Consider the following 23,612-nt stretch of genomic DNA (forward strand, 5'->3'; position numbering starts at 1 on the left):
ACTCTGAGTTTAAGAGCGAGCAAATCAGGTCATTCTTTCGATTTCCACAAAACATGCATTAGTAAGGACATGAATGATAATAACCCGACTATTCATTGCATATCTAGTTAAGTCTAAGGACAATAACGCAAATCCAGGGCTCCAAGGGAGATCCACAAACACTATAGAATAAAGAAAATTATAGACCATCTTTCAAAATGGGAAAATACAAGGACATTCCCACCAAATATGTAAAAAATTCCCTATTTGCTCTACACATCTCCAACATACAGATGTTGTCTGTGGATACATATGTTTTATTCGGTCAGGTGTTTGATACCATCGGTTGAACAGTTTACGAGAAGACTCTCAATGATTTGAGCAATGAAACAACTGAAAAGGTAGAATATAGTTCAAGTACCACTGATCTTCTGATATTTCGGTACCTAAATCTTTGAGCCACTGAACTTTAAAAGAATATTGGGTATAAGGGATTGATATGACACTGAAATATCTTTTTTAACCCCTATATGGGTCTAAATAATATGTATAATGTGACATTGGAGAAGTTCTATCTGACCATGTAAGGGAAGCCAATAAATGCCTTAATTGTAGAAACTTAAAAAAGTCTTGAGTAGGAATAGGGAATCTATCCTGTATCTCTTGAAAGGTCAATAATGTATTACCCACGCTTATATCCTGGAGTGTCATAACCCCAACTTTATCCAGGTTGAAAAATCCGAAGAGAGTAATAATGATCTTAAAATAGTTAAAGCAGTAGCTGTATAGAAGATAGGGTTGAGGAGACACGAAGAGAGAGCATATAACCATATAGTGCAACTCGTAAGAATAGTGGGGCTGTAAGTAATGTCATGGATGGATTTAGTAAACAGTGCCCTTTTTAAAACTGTATTTATTAGAAGTTTCCTAAAATCAAAACCCAATAATCTGTGTATGCCATTGCCTATTTGGCATACTGAAACGCAAATATACAATACAATACAATCTTAGTTCAAAATATGGTTTTACGTATTTAATAACTATAAAACAATCATTTCTTCAAATAAATGTATTTTTATATCTATATATCTATCTATATATATAGCCAACATTTCCTGCAGCGTAGTTTGTCATCATCACTCACTGTCCCCACTGGGGCTCACAATCTAATCATGCTCCTATTTATTTCAATTTTATAGTAAGCAGCAAGTAAAAGCTACAGGACTTTATTATGATTTTTGACATTATGTGACTGTCACACTATCATACAGGTGATTTAGATGGTCCCTCCCACTCTAAAATATGATCAGACTGATCAATGGGCCATATCAATACTCAGATTGTTCTTATACACAGGGGACTCTCCTCTCTCATAGCTTAGTAACTGGCATCATCTGGGCTAAAAAGTTCTTTTGAAAACAGATTAGACAGACCAAAATTTATTGCTAACCATGAGTAGTTTATTGGTAGTAGCTTTATCTCTGTCCATACCTGAATAACGTTTGAGGTTCATGTTATTTACATCCCATATGTCAAAAGTAGAATTTTGGATAAAGGAGGGTACTCTGACCGGACATTCATATGTTCGTTTGGCTTCTTCGTTCCCCCATCCCCTTGTACTGTCACTGGGAACAACACAATACAATGTCCTTCAGGGTTTTTCTCAGCTCTTGACTTCGAAAGGCATAGATAATAGGGTCAATAATAGAGTTAAATATCATAAGAACAAAGTTGATGTTGAAATATTTGAAGTATTCGAGGCAGAAAGGGTGCTTTGGACAGGACACATATAGGGTGAGGTGGAGGAAAAAGGGTCCCCAGCACAGAAAGAAGATACCAAGCAGCATAGTTAATGTTATAGCTCCTCTGAGTTTGGCAGCTGCTTGATGTGGTGAGAATCCCCTTCGTGCTCCTTTTTGTTGAGACATAATAATCTGGGAATGTTTTCTTGCTAGAACAAACATGTGGATGTAGAGACCCAACATTAAGACCAACATAAAGATAAAAAAAACAATAAGACACCAAATTACGACACTGCTGTGTGAAAACACTATGAATGTAATGCTGCAAGCTATGCTGGCCATCCAGATCCCAGTAATGACGCAGATCACCCTATGCTGGGTTATAATATTATGGTATCTCAAAGCGTAAAAGATTGTGACATAGCGGTCCACAGCAATAGCTCCAAGAAATGAAAGAGACGTCACTAAAGAGCAGAGAATCATCGTATCGACAATGTTATCCATCATTTTGACCATGGGTATATTATGTTCTATGATGCCATGGAGAAGAAGGATCATGATTACAGTCTCTATTAAGTTGCTGATACTGACCAACATATCTGACGCAGCCAGGCAGCAGATAAAATAGTACATAGGAGAGTGAAGGTTGTGATTTTTTGCAATAGCCACAACCACCAAGATGTTCTCCAGCAGGCTGAGAAAGCACAGGAACAAGAAGACCCCTTTAGGGACCTCAATATGAATGACGGTTTCATTAGACTTTACCTCTAAGGCGCCTTGAAGAGTGAAGTTTGTGATGTTGATATCTAACTGCAGACTTGTCAAAGGGGTCATACTGAAGGGGTCTGGGGAATAAATAACAGAGGTTAGGCAAGTCACAAATATGTCTGCTTGTTCACAGTAAACATAAGACATTACTTGGCAGACATCCCCAACCCCCTTTTAGATTTTCTAACGTTTTTGTACTCTTTACTATTTATAATGGCCCTCTGTGATAAGGCAGCCCTTTACTTACCTCTCTATGGCATTGATCATAAGTCTGTAATCTGTAAATTAAGGAGCTATTGTTGTGAGGTACATTAGGTATTGGTTGAAAGCCACATGAATGGTGCACCATGATGCTAGCCAAGCTGGCCATACACTTTTAATGTCTGTTGGCAGAACATTTGTTTGACCGACAGCCATCTCCCTCTATCCCTCTTAACCAGTTTATTTTAATTTTTTTAACTGGAGTGCCACAATATATCTGTAAGTGTGCCACAAGCTGATGGCACTTACATACATAGTTCTTTTTTTTTTTAATTAAGAGCCGAGGAACATAAGTGCAAGAAAAATTACAAGCGAGCATGTGGATGTGGTCCATTGCAAGCCCTTCTCCGAAAGGAGAAAGGCCACCCAACAAACTGTCCAGAGTAGGAGAAAATCCCCATAGCAAACATATGCTGCTCTGAACAGTTTCTAAAATGGACAGAGATGTCAGCAGAGAGCACTGTGCTCGTGATGTCAGCAGAGAGCACTGTGTTCCAAAAATAAAATAATTTCCTCTGTAGTATTCAGCAGCTAATAAGTACTGGAAGGATTAAGATTTTTTCAATAGAAGTAATTTACAAATCTGTTTAACTGTCTGGTACCAGTTGATTTAAAAAAAAAAAAAAAAAAAAAAAAAAAAGGTTTTCCACTGGAGTACCCCTTTAACTTATGCCACAGTTAGCTGCTCCTTTGGACACCAAGTAAGGGCTGCTCCATTTTACTTTTTTAGGACATTGCGTGTACTGTACAGGACCCTGAAGAAGCTCCTGTCCTCTACATAGACAGTGATTTGCAGCTCCCAGCAGCCCTTTCTTATTTTTAAATGTAAGGACTTGCTTTATCTATATGTGTTTGTTTAATCCTCACTTTTTCCTATATTTGGATGACATTTTGGTGGCATCAGAACCAATTACCAGGTTTCCATAGAGTAATGTTTCAACATACAATGGTCATCCTGGAACCAATTAGTATTGTAACTTGAGGGACAACTGTACTAGTGAACATAGACACAACAAATGTGGCACAGTGAAAAAAAATGACATACAAATAAATAAGTGAATGTTGCAGGGAGTTACTGCCCGGTCATCTGGTTGGATCCATAAAAATGTCTCTGATCCTAGCCAGAAGGCCGGAATACCAAGGGTGAGTGCCAAAGGTAGAAACATAGGATGTGTCAGAAGAGAAGAACCATTTGGCCCATCTAGTCTGCCAAAAAATCTGAATCCTATCAATAGCCCCTGGCCCTATCTTATATGAAGGATAGCCATATGCTTATCCCATGCATGTTTAAATTCCTTCACTGTATTTGCAGCTACCACTTCTGCAGGAAGGCTATTCTTTTAAATATGCTCTCCTCCTTTACCGGTTTTGATTCCCTTTATGTAAAAGTTTCTATCATATACTCTCTGTCTCTTCTTTCTTCCAAGCTATACATGTTACGGTCCTTTAACCTTTCCTGGTAAGTTTTATCCTGCAATCCATGTACTAGTTTAGTAGCTCTTCTCTGAACTCTCTCTCTCTAGGTGTTCAGAGAGGTGAAGACTAATGGCGCAGTGCTTCAACTCAGTGGGTCCCATTCACCCAGTGAGTTTTGGCACACCTGGGTCACCACTCCCCGAGGCACATAAGTACCTCGGCTCTACACCCCCGGCCTAATGACTCGACCGGGAGGAAACAGATTTCATTGGGGCAGCTGTTGAGCTGGTGTCGTGGCACAAGCCCTGGATCGCCCTGGTACACCTGTTCCTCTATGCAGCAATTCATCCTCACATGTGGGACAACAGCTCATTAGAACAGATACTACACTTGATCTTAGCCAAAAGGCCAAGAAGCGAGTTACATAAATAGTTCATTCTGTTTGTGGCCCGTTCTGTGTAAAACTTTATCTCTGCTCTTCTCCCCTGTTTTCCCAAGTGCGGTCTTTCCCTTCCATATCATGGCATCCTATGGTGGAGCATGTGATCCTACATGTCACTCTGCCTCCTCCACCCTGCCTGCGTGTAACTCTATGGAGGAAGCAGTGACATGTATGGTCACATGCTTGCCCATAGGATGCCAAGATATGGTGTTTTACATAGAAAAGGACACAGCATAAACTATGAAAGTAAGTGTCTTACAGTAAGGGGCAAGCTACCTGCAGGGAAGTTTTACCTTCAGGGGGGGCAAACAACTTGCAGGAGGTGTGACCTAAAGGTGATCCTACCTACAACAGGGGGTGGGGGGTGGCAAACTACCTACCAGGGGTCCTACGTACAGGGGGAAAACTACCTGCAGAGAGATCCTTTTTACTGGGCGTTCTACTTACAGGGGGAAAATTACCTGCAAAGGGTGCTACCTATGGGTGGTCCTACCTACAGAGGGATCAGGGGGATTGCCTACAGGTTATGCTACATGCAGGGAGGTCCTATGTACAGGGTGGCTACCTACAGGGGGCAAACTACCTACAGGCCGATTCTGAATCACAGAACAAAAGACTTAAACCAATATTTATTAATTACTCTTAAAAAGAGGTAACACATCCCCTCAAAATACAATAAATGGTGAACAACAAGAAAACAAAATAAAAAATAGTACCACCGATCAAGTAAAAAACACGATAGGTACACTCATAATATTGGTGCAAAAGTATACGACCTCATGACTATTCCCTACACCAAGTGGCTCAGGAGGTGAATTGGGGTAGGCACAGGAGGGTTGGGGTGGGAGCATTGACCTATTATGCCCTATATAAGATGATAGTCTAAGTCCTAAAGCCTATGCATAACCTATCCTAGCACCTATGTGTGCCTAAGTTGCCCTGGCTAGCTTGCTAAGTGATAAGGCTGTCTAACTTAGTGGCCAGCTAGCTAACATATTGACCAGATAGTACAGTGCAATACCAAATATAATATCTTGAAACACTATACATTAATTATTATCAAAACAGTAGCATTAGACCCGATTATTTGACTTACCAAGGATCGTACCGCTGTGGCTCCAGTGCCAAACATATGGTGGCCAAGAATATAATGAATTATATAATACTAACAGCCAGCACACATAGAAGATGAATATATGGCAGGTAAGTATTTGGTAATATGTAAGACTGCAACCAGTATTATTCAGGGTGCACAACAGATGTATAAAGGGATCATACTAACAGCCAGCATACATAGAAGATGTATATATGACAGGTAAGTATCTGATGATATGTACAGCTGCAACCAGCATAATGTAAAATGCACAACAAATGCAAACAGGTATAACACTAACAGCCAGCATACACAGAAGATGTATCTATGACATGTAAGTATCTAATAGTACGTACATGTAGAATAGTACATATGTAGAAAATAACATCATATGTATATTTGTAATAATTATCGGTTAACAAAATGTGTATATGTATGTCCCTGCTGCTATTGCCTGTGTATCTCTGTAAAGAGACCAAATACAGAAAGTGGGGGTGGACAAGTTCTGTACAAGCAGGGGTCTGTGCAGTGAGGTTCTGTGACATGCTCCCGGCTCCCACAGCAGGAGGATTGACAACTTTTTAAGCAAAGAATATAATAAATATACATATAATGGTATTATCTACACTATATAGAAAATTCAAAGGATAGGGGATAAGATGTCTGATCGTTTGGGGTCTGGACGATGGAAAGGCCCAGGATCTCCAGCCTGGCACCCCAGTAATCCGCATGCACAGAGCGAATTTTGCCGAATTTTGTCCCATAGACATTAGGGATGCACCGATATATCGGCCTAAAATTGCTATTTTGGGGAAATGCCGAAACAACAAAAAATTTGCAGATAATGACCCACCTCCCCTGCCCGCCCACAGCACAAGTTACAAACACTGCCAGTGCCAGAGGCGTAGCGTGGGGGGTGCAGGGGGGGCCGGCCGCAACATCTGGGGGGGGGGGGGGGCGCGCTCTCCGGGATAGGAATACTTCTTTTTATGTGCCCGGGCCGGCTCCCGTGTGTGGCTGCAGGCGGGGGCCGGCCAGAGCATATAAAAACTAATACTGTATACTAAAAACCAGGGGGCCTCCAGCTGTTGTGAAACTACGGCAAAGTCTGTCCGGCATGCTGGGAGTTGTAGTTTCACAACAGCTGGAGGCCCCCTAGTTTTTAGTATACAGTTTTAGTTTTTATATGCTCTGGCCGGCCCCCACCTGCAGCCACACACGGGAACCGGCCCGGGCACATAAAAAGAAGTATTCCTATCCCGGACATCCCTGTGTCCCGAAAAATCTTTTCGGGACATAAGGATGTCCGCCGGTCACTCACCATTCCCCTGCGTCCTCCTGCGATCCTCCTTCGGTCCTTTGCTTCTCCGCCTCTATGGTTGTACGCACGGGACGTCACTGACGTCCCGTGTGTACAACCATAGAGACGCAGGAGGACCGCAGGATCGTCGCAGGAAAACGCGTGCTGGCCGGGGCCTGGTAAGTGACCTTACATCTTCAGTGTTCCGGTCACCGCTCCTCCGGCCATAGCAGTAGATGTGACCCCGGGCCGGAGGAGCGGTGACCAGATCACTGTGGGGGCAGCAGTACAGACATACAGCCTCCAGCCATACACTGTATATGGCTGGAAGCTGTATGTCTGTGGGGTGGGGGGAAGCTGCCTACTATTGTGGGGGAACTGCCTACATATGTGGGGGGAGCTGCCTAATATTGTGGGGGGGAGCTGCCTAATATTGTGGGGGGGAGCTGCCTAATATTGTGGGGGGGGGGAGCTGCCTAAAATTGTGGGGGGAGGGAGCTGCCTACAAATGTGGGGGGAGCTGCCTATGAATGTGGGGGGAGCTTCCTAATATTGTTGGGGGGAGCTGCTTAATATTGTGGGGGAACTGCCTACTATTGTGGGGGGGAGCTGCCTACAAATGTGGGGGGAGCTGCCTAATATTGTTGGGGGGAGCTGCCTAATATTGTGGGGGAACTGCCTACTATTGTGGGGGAACTGCTGACCTAATGTGGGGGGAGCTGCCTACAAATGTGGGGGGAGCTGCCTAATATTGTTGGGGGAGCTGCCTAATATTGTGGGGGAACTGCCTACTATTGTGGGGAACCTGCCTACTATTGTGGGGGAAATGATGACCTAATGTGGGGGAGCTGCCTACTATTGTGGGGGAACTGCTACTATTGTGGGGGAGCTGCCTACTATTGTTGGGGAACTCCCGACCTAATGTGGGGGAGCTGGCAATCTAATGTAGGGGAATCTAATCTAATGAGCTGAGCGCTGCATTTTACCAGAAGACGGGGAGAAGTCATTTTCGGTTTCGGTATCGGTTTCGGCCGGACATTTTTTTTATTTCGGTTTCGTTTCGGTTCTGAAATTTCCATTTCGGTGTACCTCTAATAGACCTTAATGGACGGGGCATGATGAGCACGGCTCCCAGCAGCCAAGCACAGCCGGCTTTCTGAACATAAATGTTCAGAACGCCAGGGTGCCGGGCTGGAGATTGTGGGGGAATCCCAGTGGCCCGAACTCCTTGTGATCAGACATAATTTTAAGGGTACTCCGCCCCTATCCATCTTATCCCCTATAAGATGTCTAGGGACGGAGTACCCTTTTAAAGCTGTGTGAGGAATATGATCCTAATCGCTCATAGTATTTCTCCGGTTTATTCGCTTATAATATTTATACGGTACATACGTTTGCAGTATTTATCTGGCCATGCAGCCATAGCAGTCATACTTGGCAAACTCATTTATTCTGTTTCAACTCATGGTATTTTGTACTCCCATACAATCATAGCGTTTTATACTGTCCACAAACTCATGTCATTCATGTTGTTCATTTGTTCATACGTTCATTCTATCCAGTGTTACGTTCATGGCAGCCACATGCTTCACACGTTTCTTCGTATTCATACTGGTTCATATGTTCAAGGCTTGAATACTGTTCATATGCTCATGGTATTTCATACTGTTCATGGCATTTATACTGCCCATGACAATTATACTGTTCATATGTTCATGGCAGTTATGTTGTTCACACGCTCATGGTTTTTTTTTGGTTACACGCTCAGGGCTTTTAGACGGTTCACACGCTTATAGTATCATACTGTTTCATACGTTTGTGACGTTGCGGTCCTTAAGCTCATGGCATTCATACTGTCCATTTTCTCATGGTATTTATACTGTCATACTTTCATAGCTTTCGCACTGTCATACGCTCGTGGTATTTATACTGTTCATTCGTTTTTGACATTATACTGTTCTAATGCTCATAAAATTTATACTGTTCACATGTTCTTTGCATTTATACGGCTCATACGCTCTCTCTGTTCACACGTTCATAGTATTTATGCTGCACATGCATCCTTGGTGGTTTGGTGCTGCGCATGCGCTCTTGGCTTTGTGTTCACATGCTCATGGCATTGGGGCAGCATGTGCACTTATGGCATCCTGTGTTCGTGCACCTATGGCGTTTTGTGCTGTTTGGACGTTCATACACGCTCATAGTATTACTATGCACAGTGATCAGCATCTATGCTCTGTGTACATTCACATAATTTATAATGTGCATATGCTTATTGCAGTATACAGCACAGACCCTCGTAGTTATACGTACTTATACTGGACATACAGTCATAGCTTATACGGTACTACCACGCATCTCGGTACACACGTTGATTGCGTTTTACGGCACATATGCTCATAGCATTTATACTATGTTATATGCTCATAGTATTCATGGTACATAACTGCATAGCATTCTCTCCAGGCACGTCTGCAGGGGATGCACTGCATAGTTGTTTGTCATGGACATGTCTTCAGAGCACCAACACCATGACACATAGGCGGTTGTATACCCTTCACACCTGCCACGCCTGCAGGGGGATACACTCTGTAGTTGTTGTTACTGACACATTCTTCTGAGCAACAACACCACGACACATAGGTGGTGGTATACCCATTAACTGCTTCATCTGAAGAGGGATACACTGCATAGTTGTTGTCACTGACACGTCTTCAGAGCAATAACTTTACGACACATAGGTGGTTGTTTACCCATTATGCCTGCCACGTCTGCAGGGGGAGGAACCACCCAGGTTATTTTTACTGACACGTCTTCAGAGCAATAACATTATTATACATAGGTGGTTGTTTACCTGTTATGCCTGCCACGTCTGCAGGGGGATGAACCATGCAGCTTATTGTTACTGACACGTCTTCAGAGCAATAACATTACGACACATAGGTGGTTCTTTACCCATTATGCCTGCCATGTCTGCAGGGGGATGCACCACGCAGCTTATTGTTACTTAAACGTCTTCAGAGCAATAACATTACGACACATAGGTGGTGCTTTACCCATTATGCCTGCCATGTCTGCAGGGGGAGGCACCACACAGGTTATTGTTACTGACACGTCTTCTGAGCAATAACATTACGAAGCATGGAAAGAGAAAGGAACGAAGCACACACCTGGTGGACTTGCTGTGTAGATTTATTCACAATGGTACGGAAGACCTGTCTAGCCTGAGGGCATGATGGTTCACGCATAGGGCTGTCGTGTCTGCAGGTATGATGGTTACGCAAAGACCTGTCACGTCTTCAGGCGCGATGGTTACGCAAAGACATGTCATGTAAAAAGGCATGATAACGATGAAGGGATCGGTCACTCGCAGTGGGACGCCACTCCTGAGACCAGTTTTGAGTCGGGAGCCGGGTTGTTTGAGGTATGGCTTAATCTTCAGGTAAGAGGGTGTAGTTTTGATTTACAGGCGATACGACACCACAAGGCTGTCACCAAAGGCCTGTCGGGTAGTGGTTGTTGTGTGTCATTTTGCTAACAATTTTATTTTGCCACTTAATAGCAGGGACTTGGTTAGCCTCATATTATGCAGGTTTCTATTCATTTTCACTCTTGCCATGATGTCATAAACAAGTATGATAAAGAGGCATATATCAGCTAGTATGTCTGCTGGATCCTGTTTAAGTGCCAGCCCATTTATTATAGAGTGGGCATGACCACCACAGCGCTTCAGTTCTCGGCATCGTTTCTAGGCCAGCTAGTTTGCAGTTTCTATATTTTCTGTCTTAAGTTAAATTTGGATTTTGTGTTAGGGTTGGGGTACTGGTTTATGATTATACATTCTGTTAATTTCCTACCAGTTTGTCTTTTTGCCCACTAAAGGCGTGCCCTCCTTCGCGGTTATTGGGCACAAATCTGACCGCTTTTTTAAGTTTAAATGACTTCCATAACAGGTAGGTGTCAGTATCCGGACTGGTATGCGGAGAGGACACGGGTGGTGGATCCTCTGTGTCAGTGAGGAGATGACGTGTGCCGTACCAGGGGAACGGAATCTAAGGGGTTACTGGTTTTCACCAGAGCCTGCCGCAAAGCGGGATGGACTTGCAGCGGCAGGTAACCCCCAGGTCGTTCCACCCGATAGCGACTTAACCTCACTGAAAGCCGAGACAGGCGCGGTACACAAGGGCAAGGCAAGAGCAAGGTTGGATGTAGCAGAAGGTCTGAACAGGCAGCAATAGTTCGTAGTCAGGGGCAACGGCAAGGGTCTGGATACACAGGCAATGGAACACACATAAACGCTTTCTCAGGGCACAAGGCAACAAGATCTGGCAGGGACAGGAAGGGGAAGTGGGTTTTTATGGAGTGGGAAGTGCTTAGGAACTAATTGGGCCAGGCACCAATTAATGGTGCACTGGCCCTTTAAACCTGAGAGACCCTGGGCGGGACTGAGCAGAAGGACGGGCCGGTAAGAGACACGGGATGTAACCCGTGGGCGGGCACGTCCTGCCACGGGGATTGCATCCCCATCGAGGGACATAGAGCAGCGCTCCCGGTCCGACTCGCAGACCGGAGCGCTGCAAGCAGAGGAGTAATGCCGGCATTACAGTACCCCCCCCCCCTCCCTTTGGTCTCCCCCTCTTTTTGGAGCCCAGGAACCTATGGATGAGTTCCTTGTCCTCGGGCTCCCAAGACCTCTCTTCGGGGCCACAATTCTCCCAATCAACGAGAATTTTTTTTTACCTCTGACGACCTTGGAGGCGAGGATTTCTTTTACCGAGAAGACGTCAGAGGACCCAGTGACAGGAGCAGGAACGGTGACCTTGGGGGAAAAGCGGTTAAGAATGAGAGGTTTGAGAAGGGATACATGAAAGGAGTTAGGAATATGAAGAGAAGGAGGCAGATGGAGCTTGTAGGAGACTGAGTTGATCTGACTTTTGACTCTATATGGTCCGAGGTAACGAGGACCCAACTTGTAGCTAGGGACACGAAACCGAATATATTTGGCAGAGAGCCACACTTTGTCACCAGGGGCAAAGACAGGAGGAGTTCTTCTCTTCTTATCCGCATGTTTCTTCATGCGAGAAGAGGCCAGTGAGAGTGACTTTTGAGTTTCCTTCCAGATAGAAGAGAAGTCCAGGGCAGGAACTCCAGATGAAGTGGGGAGGGGGGAAGAGGGTGACTGCCGTACACCACAAAGAACGGAGACTTGGCGGATGACTCAGAGTTTTTGAAATTGTACGAGAATTAAGCCCAGGGTAACAGGTGGACCCAATCATCTTGACGGGAGGAAACAAAATGTCACAGGTAGTCACCAAGGATCTGGTTTACTCTCTCTACTTGTCCATTGCACTGCGGGTGGTAGGAGGACGAGAAATTTAATTTGATCTTTAATTGATTGCAGAGAGCTCTCCAAAATTTAGACACAAATTGAACGCCTCTATCTGAGACGATATGCGTGGGAAGCCCGTGAAGACGAAAGATCTGCAAAAAAAATTGCTTCGCCAACTGTGGCGCAGAAGGAAGGCCTGGAAGCAGAGTAAAGTGAGCCATTTTGGAAAAACGATCAATGACCACCCAGATGACCGTGTTGTCATGGGATTTCGGAAGATCAGTGATGAAGTCCATGGCTATGTGGGACCAAGGCTGTTCAGGCATCGGCAGCGGATGGAGAAGACCTGAAGGTTTCTGACGAGGGGTCTTGTCACGTGCACATACTGTACAGGCTCGTATGAAATCGGTCACATCCTTTTCCAAGGAGGACCACAAATAGTGTCTGGCAATCGACTGTAAAGTCTTTTTTATTCCAGCGTGACCAGCCAGAAGGGAGGAATGGCCCCATTTGAGGATCCGGAGGCGAAGACTGGGAGGAACATAAGTCTTTCCTGGAGGGACAGGTACCAGAGAAGCAGGAGCAGAAGAGATCAAGCACTCAGGGGGAATGCTGTGCTTAGGAAGGGTCTCGGCTTCAGAGGCATCGGTGGTGTGAGATAGAGCATCAGCTCTGATATTCTTGACTGCGGGACGAAAACGGATCTGAAAGTTGAAACGGGCAAAAAACAACGACCACCTAGCCTGGCAAAGATTTAGCCGCTGGGCGGATTGGAGATAAGACAATTTTTTGTGATCTGTATAAATGGTGATGGGGTGAAGGGATCCTTCCAAAAGATGTCTCCACTCCTCAAGTGCCAACTTAATCGCCAACAGTTCACGGTCTCCGATGGATTAATTTTTTCTGGAGTTGAAAAGGTTTTGGAGAAAAATCTGCAAGTGACATTTTTTCCTTTAGCGCATTTTTGTAGGAGAACAGCTCCGGCTCCAACGGAGGAGGCGTCAACCTCGAGGAAGAAGGGCTTCTGAGGATCAGGTCTGGACAAGACTGGAGCAGAGGAGAAGGCGGCTTTGAGGTGGTTAAAGGCTTCCTCCGCCTGAGGCGGCCAGGATTTCGGATTAGCATTTTTCTTAGTCAGTGCTACAATAGGAGCAACGATGGTGGAGAAGTGGGGAATGAATTGACGGTAGTAATTTAGTGTTGCTCGCGAATATTCGCAATGCGAATTTTATTCGCGAATATCGCATATTCGCGAATTCGTGAATATTCGCGAATATAGCACTATATATTCGTAATTACGAATATTCTTTTTTTTTTTTTTTATTATTATTTTTTTTTTTCACAGTACACATCACAGTGATCACCCCTCTCTGCTTCCAGCTTGTGTGGTGTAAAGAAGGCTCTAATACTACTGTGTGAGACTGGTGTGCGAATTTTCGCATATGCGAAAATTTGCATATGCTACTTTTCGCATACGCGAAATTTCCCTTATGCTAATTTTGTATATGCTAATTTTCACATATATTAATTTTCGCAATCGTGAATTTTCACATATGCGAAAATAAAACGAAAATATGCGAATATTCGCGAATATATGACAAATATTCGTCCATATATTCGTGAATATTCGCGAATATTCGCGAATTCGAATATGGCCTATGCCGCTCAACACTATAGTAATTTGCAAATCCGAGATATCTTTGGATTGCTCGTAGGCCAGTGGGACGAGGCCAGTCCATTACCGCAGAAAGTTTATCAGGGTCCATTTGAAGACCTTGTCCGGACACAATGTAACCCAAGAAGGTAAGACTGCTGCGTTCGAACAGACACTTCTCGATTTTGGCGTAAAGTTAATTTTGGCGTAGTCGCTGGAGCACTTGACGAACATGAAGGCGATGTTCCTCTAGGTTGTAGGAAAAAAATGAGGATGTCGTCAAGATAGACAACCACACAAGAGTACAGCATATCCCGAAAAATTTCATTAACAAAGTCCTGAAAGACTGCTGGGGCGTTGCATAGACCAAATGGCATAACTAGGTATTCAAAGTGACCATCTCTGGTATTGAAGGCGGTCTTCCATTTATCGCCTGCTCGAATACGGATGAGGTTATATGCGCCCCTTAGATCTAGTTTGGTAAAAATCTTAGCACCTCGCAGTCGGTCGAAGAATTCGGAGATGAGTGGCAGAGGATACTGATTTTTTACGGTAATTTTATTGAGACTGCGGTAATCAATACAAGGGCGGAGAGATCCATCTTTTTTAGCGACAAAGAAAAATCCAGCTCCAGCCGGGGAAGAAGATTTCCGGACAAAACCTCTTTTGAGGTTTTCCTGTATGTACTCAGACATAGCTTGGGTTTCCGGGGTAGAAAGTGGGTAAATCCTAACACGGGGCGGTGTGGTACCAGGGAGCAGGTCGATAGGACAGTCATAGGGTCTATGTGGTGGTAAGACCTCTGCCTGCTTTTTACAAAAGACGTCCGAAAAGTCCTGATAGGCCTTAGGAAGACCTGGCAAAGGAGTAGCCATGGAGACTTGGCAGGAAGAAACTGGGTGAAGACATCACTTGTGGCAAGAAGATCCCCAGCTCTTAATGTCGCCGGTGACCCAGTTGAGGCTAGGCAAATGACGTTGGAGCCAGGGCAAGCCAAGAAGAATTTCAGAAGTGCAGTTGGGTAGCACAAAAAATTCAATATGTTCATGATGGTGAACTCCAACAGTCATGAGTAGCGGTTCAGTGCGGTAACGCACGTTGCAGGCCAGTCTCTCTCCATTGACGGATGAAATGAAGAGAGGCTTGATGAGACGGGTAACTGGAATGTTGAATCTGTTTACTAGGGAGGCTTCAATGAAACTTTCTGCTGAACCCGAGTCCAATAAGGCCACAATGGAGAAGTAAGTAGCATTAGCGGGTATAGCAATCCGCACAGGTAAAGTCAGTCGTGGAGAGGTAGAATTCACTCCTAGCAACGACTCTCCTACGTTGACTAGGTGAGTGGGTGTGTTTCTCAGACGCGAAGGACGAATAGGACAGTCTTAGGAAATGTTCGGTGCTTGCACAGTATAGACACAGGTTTTCATTCCTACGGCCAGTCCTCTCTTGTCGAGACCGATCCACTTGCATAGCCTCCTCGGCAGGAGGCACAGGAACAGATTGCAAAGGACGTTGGAGGAGAGGAGCCTGGGAGGAAAACCGCCTGGTGTGAACAAGATCCTTTTCCTGATGAAGCTCCTGGCGTCTTTCCAAGAAACGCATGTAGATGCGGGTGGCCAAATGGATGAGTTCAGACAGGTTAGCAGGAATTTCTTGTGCGGCCAGGACATCTTTGATGTGACTGGATAAGCCTTTCTTGAAGGTCTTGCAGAGGGCCTCATTATTCCAGGAAAGCTCAGAGGCGAGGGTGTGGAACAGGATGGCGTATTCGCCCACAGAAGAACTCCCTTGGACAAGATTCAGTAAAGCAGTCTCGGCAGAGGAAGCCCGGGCTGGCTCCTCAAAAACACTATGTACTTCTGAGAAGAAGGACTGGATTGTAGCAGTGGCAGGTTCGTTGCGGTCCCAAAGCGGTGTGGCCCATGACAAGGCCTTTCCAGACAGGGGGCTGACCATGAACGCCACCTTAGACCGTTCTGTAGGAAATTAGTCCGACATCATCTCACAGTGTAGGGAACACTGGGACAGGAATCCATGGCACAGTTTAGAGTCCCCATCAAACTTGACTGGAAGAGACAGGCGGAAAGTGGGAGCAGCCACTCGCTGCGGAGGAGGTGCAGGAGCTGGCGGAGGAGGTGGTTGCTGTTGTTGCGGCAGAAGCTGTTGCAGCATAGTGGTCAGCTGAGTCAGCTGTTGTCCTTGTTGCGCGATCTGCTGTGATTGCTGGGCGACCACGGAGGTTAGGTCAGCGACACTAGGCAGGGGAACCTCAGCGGGATCCATGGCTGGATCTACTGTCAGGATCCGGACTGGTATGCGGAGAGGACACGGGTGGTGGATCCTCTATGTCAGTGAGGAGTAGTGTTGAGCGGCATAGGCCATATTCGAATTCGCGAATATTCGCGAATATATGGACGAATATTCGCGAATATTCGCATATTCGTAATAATCTCGTTTATTTTCGCATATGCGAATATTCGCGTGTGCGAAAATTAACCTATACGAAAATTTACATATTAAAAAACATTAGCATAAGCGAAAATTCGCATATGCGAAAATTAGCATATGCAAATGTTCGCATGTGCGAACATTCGCACACCGGTCTCACACAGTAGTATTAGAGCCTTCTTTACACCACACAAGCTGGAAGCAGAGAGGGATGATCACTGTGATGTGTACTGTGAAAAAAAAAACAAAAAAAAAAACGAATATTCGTAATTACGAATATATAGCGCTATATTCGCGAATATTCGCGAATTCACGAATATGCGATATTCGAGAATAAAATTCGAATTGCGAATATTCGCGAGCAACACTAGTGAGGAGATGGCGTGGGCTGTACCAGGGGAATAGAATCTAAGGGGTTACTGGTTTTCACCAGAGCCCGCCGCAAAGCGGGATGGACTTGCAGCTGCAGGTAACCCCCAGGTCGTTCCACCCGATAGCGACTCAACCTCACTGACAGCCGAGACAAGCGCGGTACACAAGGGCAAGGCAAGAGCAAGGTCGGACGTAGCAGAAGGTCTGGGCAGGCAGCAATAGTTCGTAGTCAGGGGCAACGGCAAGGGTCTGGATACACAGGCAATGGAACACACAGAAACGCTTTCTCAGGGCACAAGGCAACAAGATTCGGCAGGGACATGAAGGGGAAGTGGGTTTTTATGGAGTGGGAAGTGCTTAGGAACTAATTGGGCCAGGCACCAATTAATGGTGCACTGGCCCTACAAATCTGAGAGACCCTGCGCCCTAGAGAGCGGGGCCGCGCGCGCCGGGACTGAGCAGAAGGACGGGGCCGGTAAGAGACACGGGATGTGACCCGTGGGCGGGCACGTTCCGCCGTGGGGATCGCATCCTCGCCGAGGGACATAGAGCAGCGCTCCCGGTCCGACTCGCAGACCGGAGCGCTGCAAGCAGAGGAGTAACGCCGCGAGCGCTCCGGAGGGGCGTTACCGTTGTAATCCCGAGCATGAGTGTGAAGCCCCAAACACAAATAAAAAAAAATTATTCAGTAGGGGTGCGCACGAGGAAAAAAATATTCCATGGGGGGACTTTAGCCGAAATGGGGAGAAGTGGGGGCGCAATCTTCTGTTCTCAGCTCGGGCAGAAAAGGAGCTATATACAGCTCTGATTATACACTGGTATTCTCATGTACATTTTCGCTGGGAGGGGTAGGTCAGAGCAAAGCACAGAATTCAATGGAGCGAAGCCCTGTGCTCAGCACCCTGCAGATCCCTAGTGGCCACATTTCAGTATTACATTCTGCTTAAAAGAGTTGATGAGTAGTTATATTGTCATTATTATACACTTCTTAACTTTTCAGGCCTGGCACCATTAGGCAATCACAGTATTACTACTGTAATGTTTTCTTCATTCTATCTTGTGTTCTATCATTTTAGGTTGTGATATCTTCAGGCAGTCGCAATATTATTTTGTTACAGGTTTCATGTAATGAGGCTGGTCCAGTCTTTAGGTTGGTTCAAATCAGCCAGTAGTAGCTGCTGGTACTGGCAGAACGGGAGCATTGGGCTAAGCCAGGAGTACTGAAGAAAAGGGGCAGTCTTCTGCCAGGCCTGTTCACAGAGAGTTTGTCTAGCAGCGTGAGTAGTTTCGAGTGTTATGTTCTTCCGGAAGACATTATTGTATACCACATGTCATAACAATCATTCCCATGTAACCTCTCTAGGTAGCCACAATACATTAGAATTGCTGTTATGTTTGTCACATACTCAGACTTATTACATTTCCATGCTGTTATCTTCATTCTTACGTTTTCTCTTCTGCCCAGGTCTGTCACGTTGCAGCCTGTCTTGATATCATGACTGTTACATTTCTCATGTGCTCACATATTTTATAAGAAGAAAAACTACCACAAGAGCACATAGTTTTAATTAAGAGGGGCAATGTTTTATGCATTAATATTAGGAAGTTTTACTTTGCTGAGAGAGTAGTGGATGCATGGGATAGCCTTCCTGTAGAAGTGGTAGCTGCAAATACAGTGAAGGAGTTTACATGGGCACTGTTAGATATAAAACTTTTTATATGTTGTACATCTTGGTAAAACAATAGTTTTTCTAATATACTTCTTTTAAAAAAAAATCACATTTTATTAAAGAAAACTGCCTCCAAAAATCCCACCACTAGGGGCCCCCATACCTCCAGGGACACTGATGATTCCCACAGCAGCATGAGCGTGTCCAAGGATCATGGACACGAGATGGCTGACATGGCTGCAGGAGGAACACAGCCTGCAGCAACACTGCTGTAAGACATGCATGCCTGGACAGTCAAAGGATTTCTGGGCATGTTGGGAGTTGTAGTTTTGCAAAAGCTGTAGGCACACAGCTGAAGGCAACACTGCTGTAAAAAGAGTTATCCAAACACTGTACCTTCAACTATTCAAAAACTACAAGTCCCAGCATTACAGGACTGCCTAAGGATGACACACATGAATGACATGGGCGGATGGGGGCGAGAGACTGTTCCGGGACCCAGTACATGCGCCGATAGACACAGCTTCAGTTCAGCATCACATAAATAGCGGAGATGGTAATAGTTATTGCACGTCCCTTGATAAAGTCCAGCCAGACGAAACGTACGTTGGGGCAGGCAGTGTCAGTGTATGATATTTATGATCAAGTGATGCTATGACTGTATGCGCATTTGTATTAATAGAGAGTCTTGTACCACTAGGATAGGATTAGGACTGTTGTCCCAGACCCTCAGTGCACCTTATTGAAGTTTTATAATTATTAGATTTATACTGACTTTTTATCACTCCCATGCAATCTTTTTGATATGGTTAATAATATATACCTTGTGACCTAAGGGTGTTTAGCTACGCTGCTCCTTGCATGTTTTAGAATTTTCTATTTTTCCTGTATTTTAGCATGATCTTAATAAAGAGAATATTTTTTCAGTAGCTATTGCTCCTTTTCTTTGTGTCAAATAGGTCAGTTGGAGCTATACTGTATATTACAATAGATACCCTTGGCACCATGATTACAGTGTCATTGATAAGTGATTATGGGGATTATACATTTTGTTGTTTTGTGTCTAATACATGAATGACATAGGTAGATCTAAGTTATACACTCACCATATTGTCTTTGGTTGTAGAGTGCATGCAATCTCCAATAATCATTGTGTGTGTCTGTGTGTGTGTGTGTGTGTGTGTGTGTGTGTGCAGAATAAATCCTGAGAGGAAAGGGTTACAGAGCAAGGCTGTCAGGCTTGCTTCCCAGACCAGTGAGTCAGCAGAGTGAGGGAGGGGGAGAAGTCATCACAGTGCAGGCAAAAGAGGAACACACCCCCTTCCTTTGACAAGATTTGACATTGAGCAGCTGTAATATGGTATTTTTTGTAAAATATGGATGATAGAGAAATAAAAATTACATGTGCATGATCAGGATGAGGTACTGAGTAACATATAACAGTTTTTTGTGGGATTTGACAGGTACGCTTTAAGCATGCATGGGAAAGGCATAAGGCTATCCTTCATGTAAGATAGGTATAGGCATAAGGCTATCCTTCATAAAAGATAGGACCAGGGAGTATTGATAGTTTTCAGAATATTAGGCAGACTGGTAGAGCCGGATGGTTCTTATCTGCCGAGATATTCTATGTGTCTATTGACGTACTTATTGTAGGCCAAAAAAATGAATCACTATGTTTAATAGAATAATAACATGATGTGTCCGCCATGTAGCATGTTCTAAATAGTCCACAGTGTATTCTAAAGTTCTTCTCTACAAGTGCCAGTCTGGAAGAAGAATACTTGTTGTCTCTTTAGATATTTATGGCTAACACTGACAATTAATTACCCATTTGACTGGACAGATAGACATTCACACATCTGTGTTGGAGAATCATCCATTGTATTATTATCTTTCTCATAAATTTGATAGTGTTGGAAATGTCTAATTGGTGACTCTATGTCTGGAGAAACCATGTTTTGATTATTTATATGTGTCACACTTAATCCCCATACTTCTGATTTAGGGGTCCATACGTCATGTGTGGAATGTGGGTTTGAAACCAACTTTGGGCAGTTAACCCTTAATGGTAATGATGCTAATTGCTTATGCAATAGCACCCCTTAGCGTATGGTTAGTTGTCATTACACCAACCCGAAATGCATTCTGGGTATTATAGTGATGTCATAGTCATTACCATATGTACACGCCCAACCTATATTCATTGGGGAATTCCAATTAAATAATCCACATGTTAGACAGACAGAACACACATAGACACAAAGAAGAGACCTAGGGACACGCCTAGAGCTAGAGGAAAGACAGACAGACAAAGAAGTCTGCCACTGAAAGAGGTCCACAGAATGAAAACCATGAAAGCCATGATATGGTAGATCCCAGCACGCCGGACTGATCACACAGTACAGACTATGGCTATCCCTGACTATGCAATGATGGACCATTCAGCTTGCCCAGGACTAGAAATGAGGTTCTTACATAGACTTGGTAAGAGACACAAAATGGTATTCCATTTAATTAAGACTAACTTGGATAATGTGGATGGAATATACCATTTAGATTGGCGAATAAATTAATTAAATTAAATAATTATCTCCATATTGAGATTATAGTCTTAGGATGTTCTGTATTATAGATTTTAACTGCAGAATAGTCTATTTTCCAGATCTATAAGAAAGCATTGAACGATTGCTTTATATATTGATAGAATATTTATATATTGTTATAAGTAAATTTCCCACACAGAAAACTTGCTTCAAGTTCTTCCTGCTAAAATATAGAGCAAGATCATATCTCTGCTATCAGTCTAAATAGTCTTAACAAAGTCATGTATAAAATAGTCCAGAATGGGGCGGAAGTATATAAAATTTCTTCCATGTTTATATCCTTAGATGGATTTGCCCATATATGGAGTCATGTGATTTGTAGCTAGTTAGAAGGGGGAAAGGGAGTGTATTAAGCATTCCATATTGATATGTCTATAATTACTTGATAGATGGAGCAGCACACAAACGCTGGTGAGTGGGCGCAAGCTGTGGTTGGACCCTGGTCCTAGGTCCCTCTGGATACAGCAAAATACAAACACAGCAGCACTCCAAAAAGTACGCTGAATGGTGGCTTTATTATCACCAAAGTGTACAGCGACGTTTCGGCCATGTGGCCATCATCAAGCAGTGTAAGTTACAAAGTGAGCTGTTTAAATAAGGTGAACATAATGACATCACATCCTGTGGGCGTTAATCTCATTTACATAAATACACAAATGAACTGAGTAAGTTACAGCAATGATCTCAATCACACTATATATTTAAGGAGATCCATATTGCTGTAAAAAATGTGTTCAATCAACAAAACATATAATACAGTGCTTCATACAATTGCATGTGTTCTTGGGTAAAGGGCAAGCATATCAAATACATATTCCTCTGTACCTCCGGATCAGGAGCAGGCAGGTCAGATCCCATCCCCTTGCGAGTTTAGGTAGTAGTTTGATTCTACAAAGAAGTTTTATTTGCACCACAGATGAAAAATGTCACCACGGCAAGTGCACTTCTGGTACACGTGGTGGTGGGGCGGTGACCTGTCATCCAAGCGCATGCGTACACACTCAGTGTGGGCTTCCGCGTCATCTTGAGTGTGGGCAGACCATAGCACAGGTCTCGGTGTCTGTCTGGATAGGTCAGCTTCTCACGCTTGCGCACTGGCATTCCGAGAGGCAAGACCTCCATTTTTATTGCTGGAAACAGGATCTTTTAGGGCTTTATTATATGGGCAAAATTGGTGCAAATTCTCAGCAGGCTATTTTGTGCTAAACTCCCAATGTATTGTCCCCATGCCTCCTGAGTAAAGAATATCCCCAGGTGCCAGAATTCCATTCACCTCCCTTGATGGCGCACAGACGCCCTAAAAATCTTAAAGATCAATTGGTCAGGGCCGATGTGTCTTTGAGAAAACGCCCCCAGAAATTCCTTACTGTCGAAAGTAAAGGCTCCTATCCATGTAGAACATGTGTGAACTGCACCTACATGGAGAAGGGGAAGTGCTTTCGACAACCAGGGACAGGGGCCCAGTATAAAATTCCATTTTAACTTAAATGCACAAGCGATCACGTGATCTATGTCCTGTGGTGCCCATGCCACAAACTGTATGTGGGCGAGACAACGCTAGACGTCAAAACGCGGATGAACCAGCACCACTACACAATAAGGAAGAAAAAACAAGATCTCCCTGTCCCCAAACACTTTACTGAGATGGGCCATAGTAAAAGGGATCTTAAGTTTATGCTGGTGGACCATGTTCCCCCCCTGAAAAGATTCTGATTAGAGTCTGATTAAAAAGAAACAACTCAGCTGGATTTTTAATCTCGAGAGCCTCAAATCAAGGGGTTTGAACGTGGATTTTATGATCACACACGATATATGTAATGCTTGAGCTGTGAAGATAGTAGATCCAACTGGTTTGTGTTGTGTTATGTATATTTTGTCCTTTCCTAAAAAAAATTCTTCTCTTTTTTCTCTTTGTTTGCCTCTAGATTCGGGTCGGGAACTGGACAAGATCCCCTTCCACTGTCTGAGAAAGGATATTCTTTCAAGACCATACCTCTATTATATTTTTTAGCCGATTCCCTTAATTTTGCACATTTTCCCTTACGTATTTTTTCATATAATTTTTTGTAAAAATATTTATTTCCTGGAGACAAGGTGACACTCATACATTGCATGCTTTTTGGATAAGAAGGACGGGCCTGTATACTGCTGCATTGTGTGCAATTCCAAATCAGGGGCTTGTTCCCTTTCCATATTGTTTGCTCTCTGTAGCGGAGAGCGAATATAGGGATTGGTATACTCCGGAGTGTGTCCTTGAGTGCTTGGGGACAATACATCGGGAGTTTGGCACAAAATAGCCTGCTGGGAATTTGCACCAATTTGCCCATATCATAAAGCCCTAAAAGATCCTGTTTCCAGCAATAAAAATGGAGGTCTTGCCTCTCGGAATGCCGGTGCGCAAGCGCGAGAAGCTGACCTATCCAGACAGACACTGGGTCGCATGTGCTTGGATGACATGTCACCGCCCCACCGCCGCACGTACTGGAAGTGCGCTTGCTGTGGCGACATTGTTCATTTATGGTGCAAATAAAA

At 44.2% G+C, this 23,612-nt stretch overlaps 1 protein-coding gene and 1 pseudogene across 1 annotated transcript in view; both read right to left on the reverse strand.

Annotated features, from left to right (window-relative positions):
- Positions 1 to 964: 964 nt before the first annotated feature.
- MC1R (melanocortin 1 receptor) overlaps positions 965 to 23,612 on the reverse strand; it is a 38,886-nt gene continuing 16,238 nt past the window's right edge. The window contains exon 2 of the mRNA XM_056525975.1: positions 965 to 2,566. Within this exon, the coding sequence (XP_056381950.1) occupies positions 1,602 to 2,555 (954 nt within the window). The 5' untranslated portion in view covers positions 2,556 to 2,566 and the 3' untranslated portion in view covers positions 965 to 1,601. The remainder of the gene's footprint in view (positions 2,567 to 23,612) is intronic.
- Positions 4,442 to 4,586, reverse strand: LOC130277917 (U2 spliceosomal RNA; annotated as a pseudogene).

Source organism: Hyla sarda, chromosome 6, assembly GCF_029499605.1.
Source record: "Hyla sarda isolate aHylSar1 chromosome 6, aHylSar1.hap1, whole genome shotgun sequence".
Classification (NCBI taxonomy): domain Eukaryota; kingdom Metazoa; phylum Chordata; class Amphibia; order Anura; family Hylidae; genus Hyla; species Hyla sarda.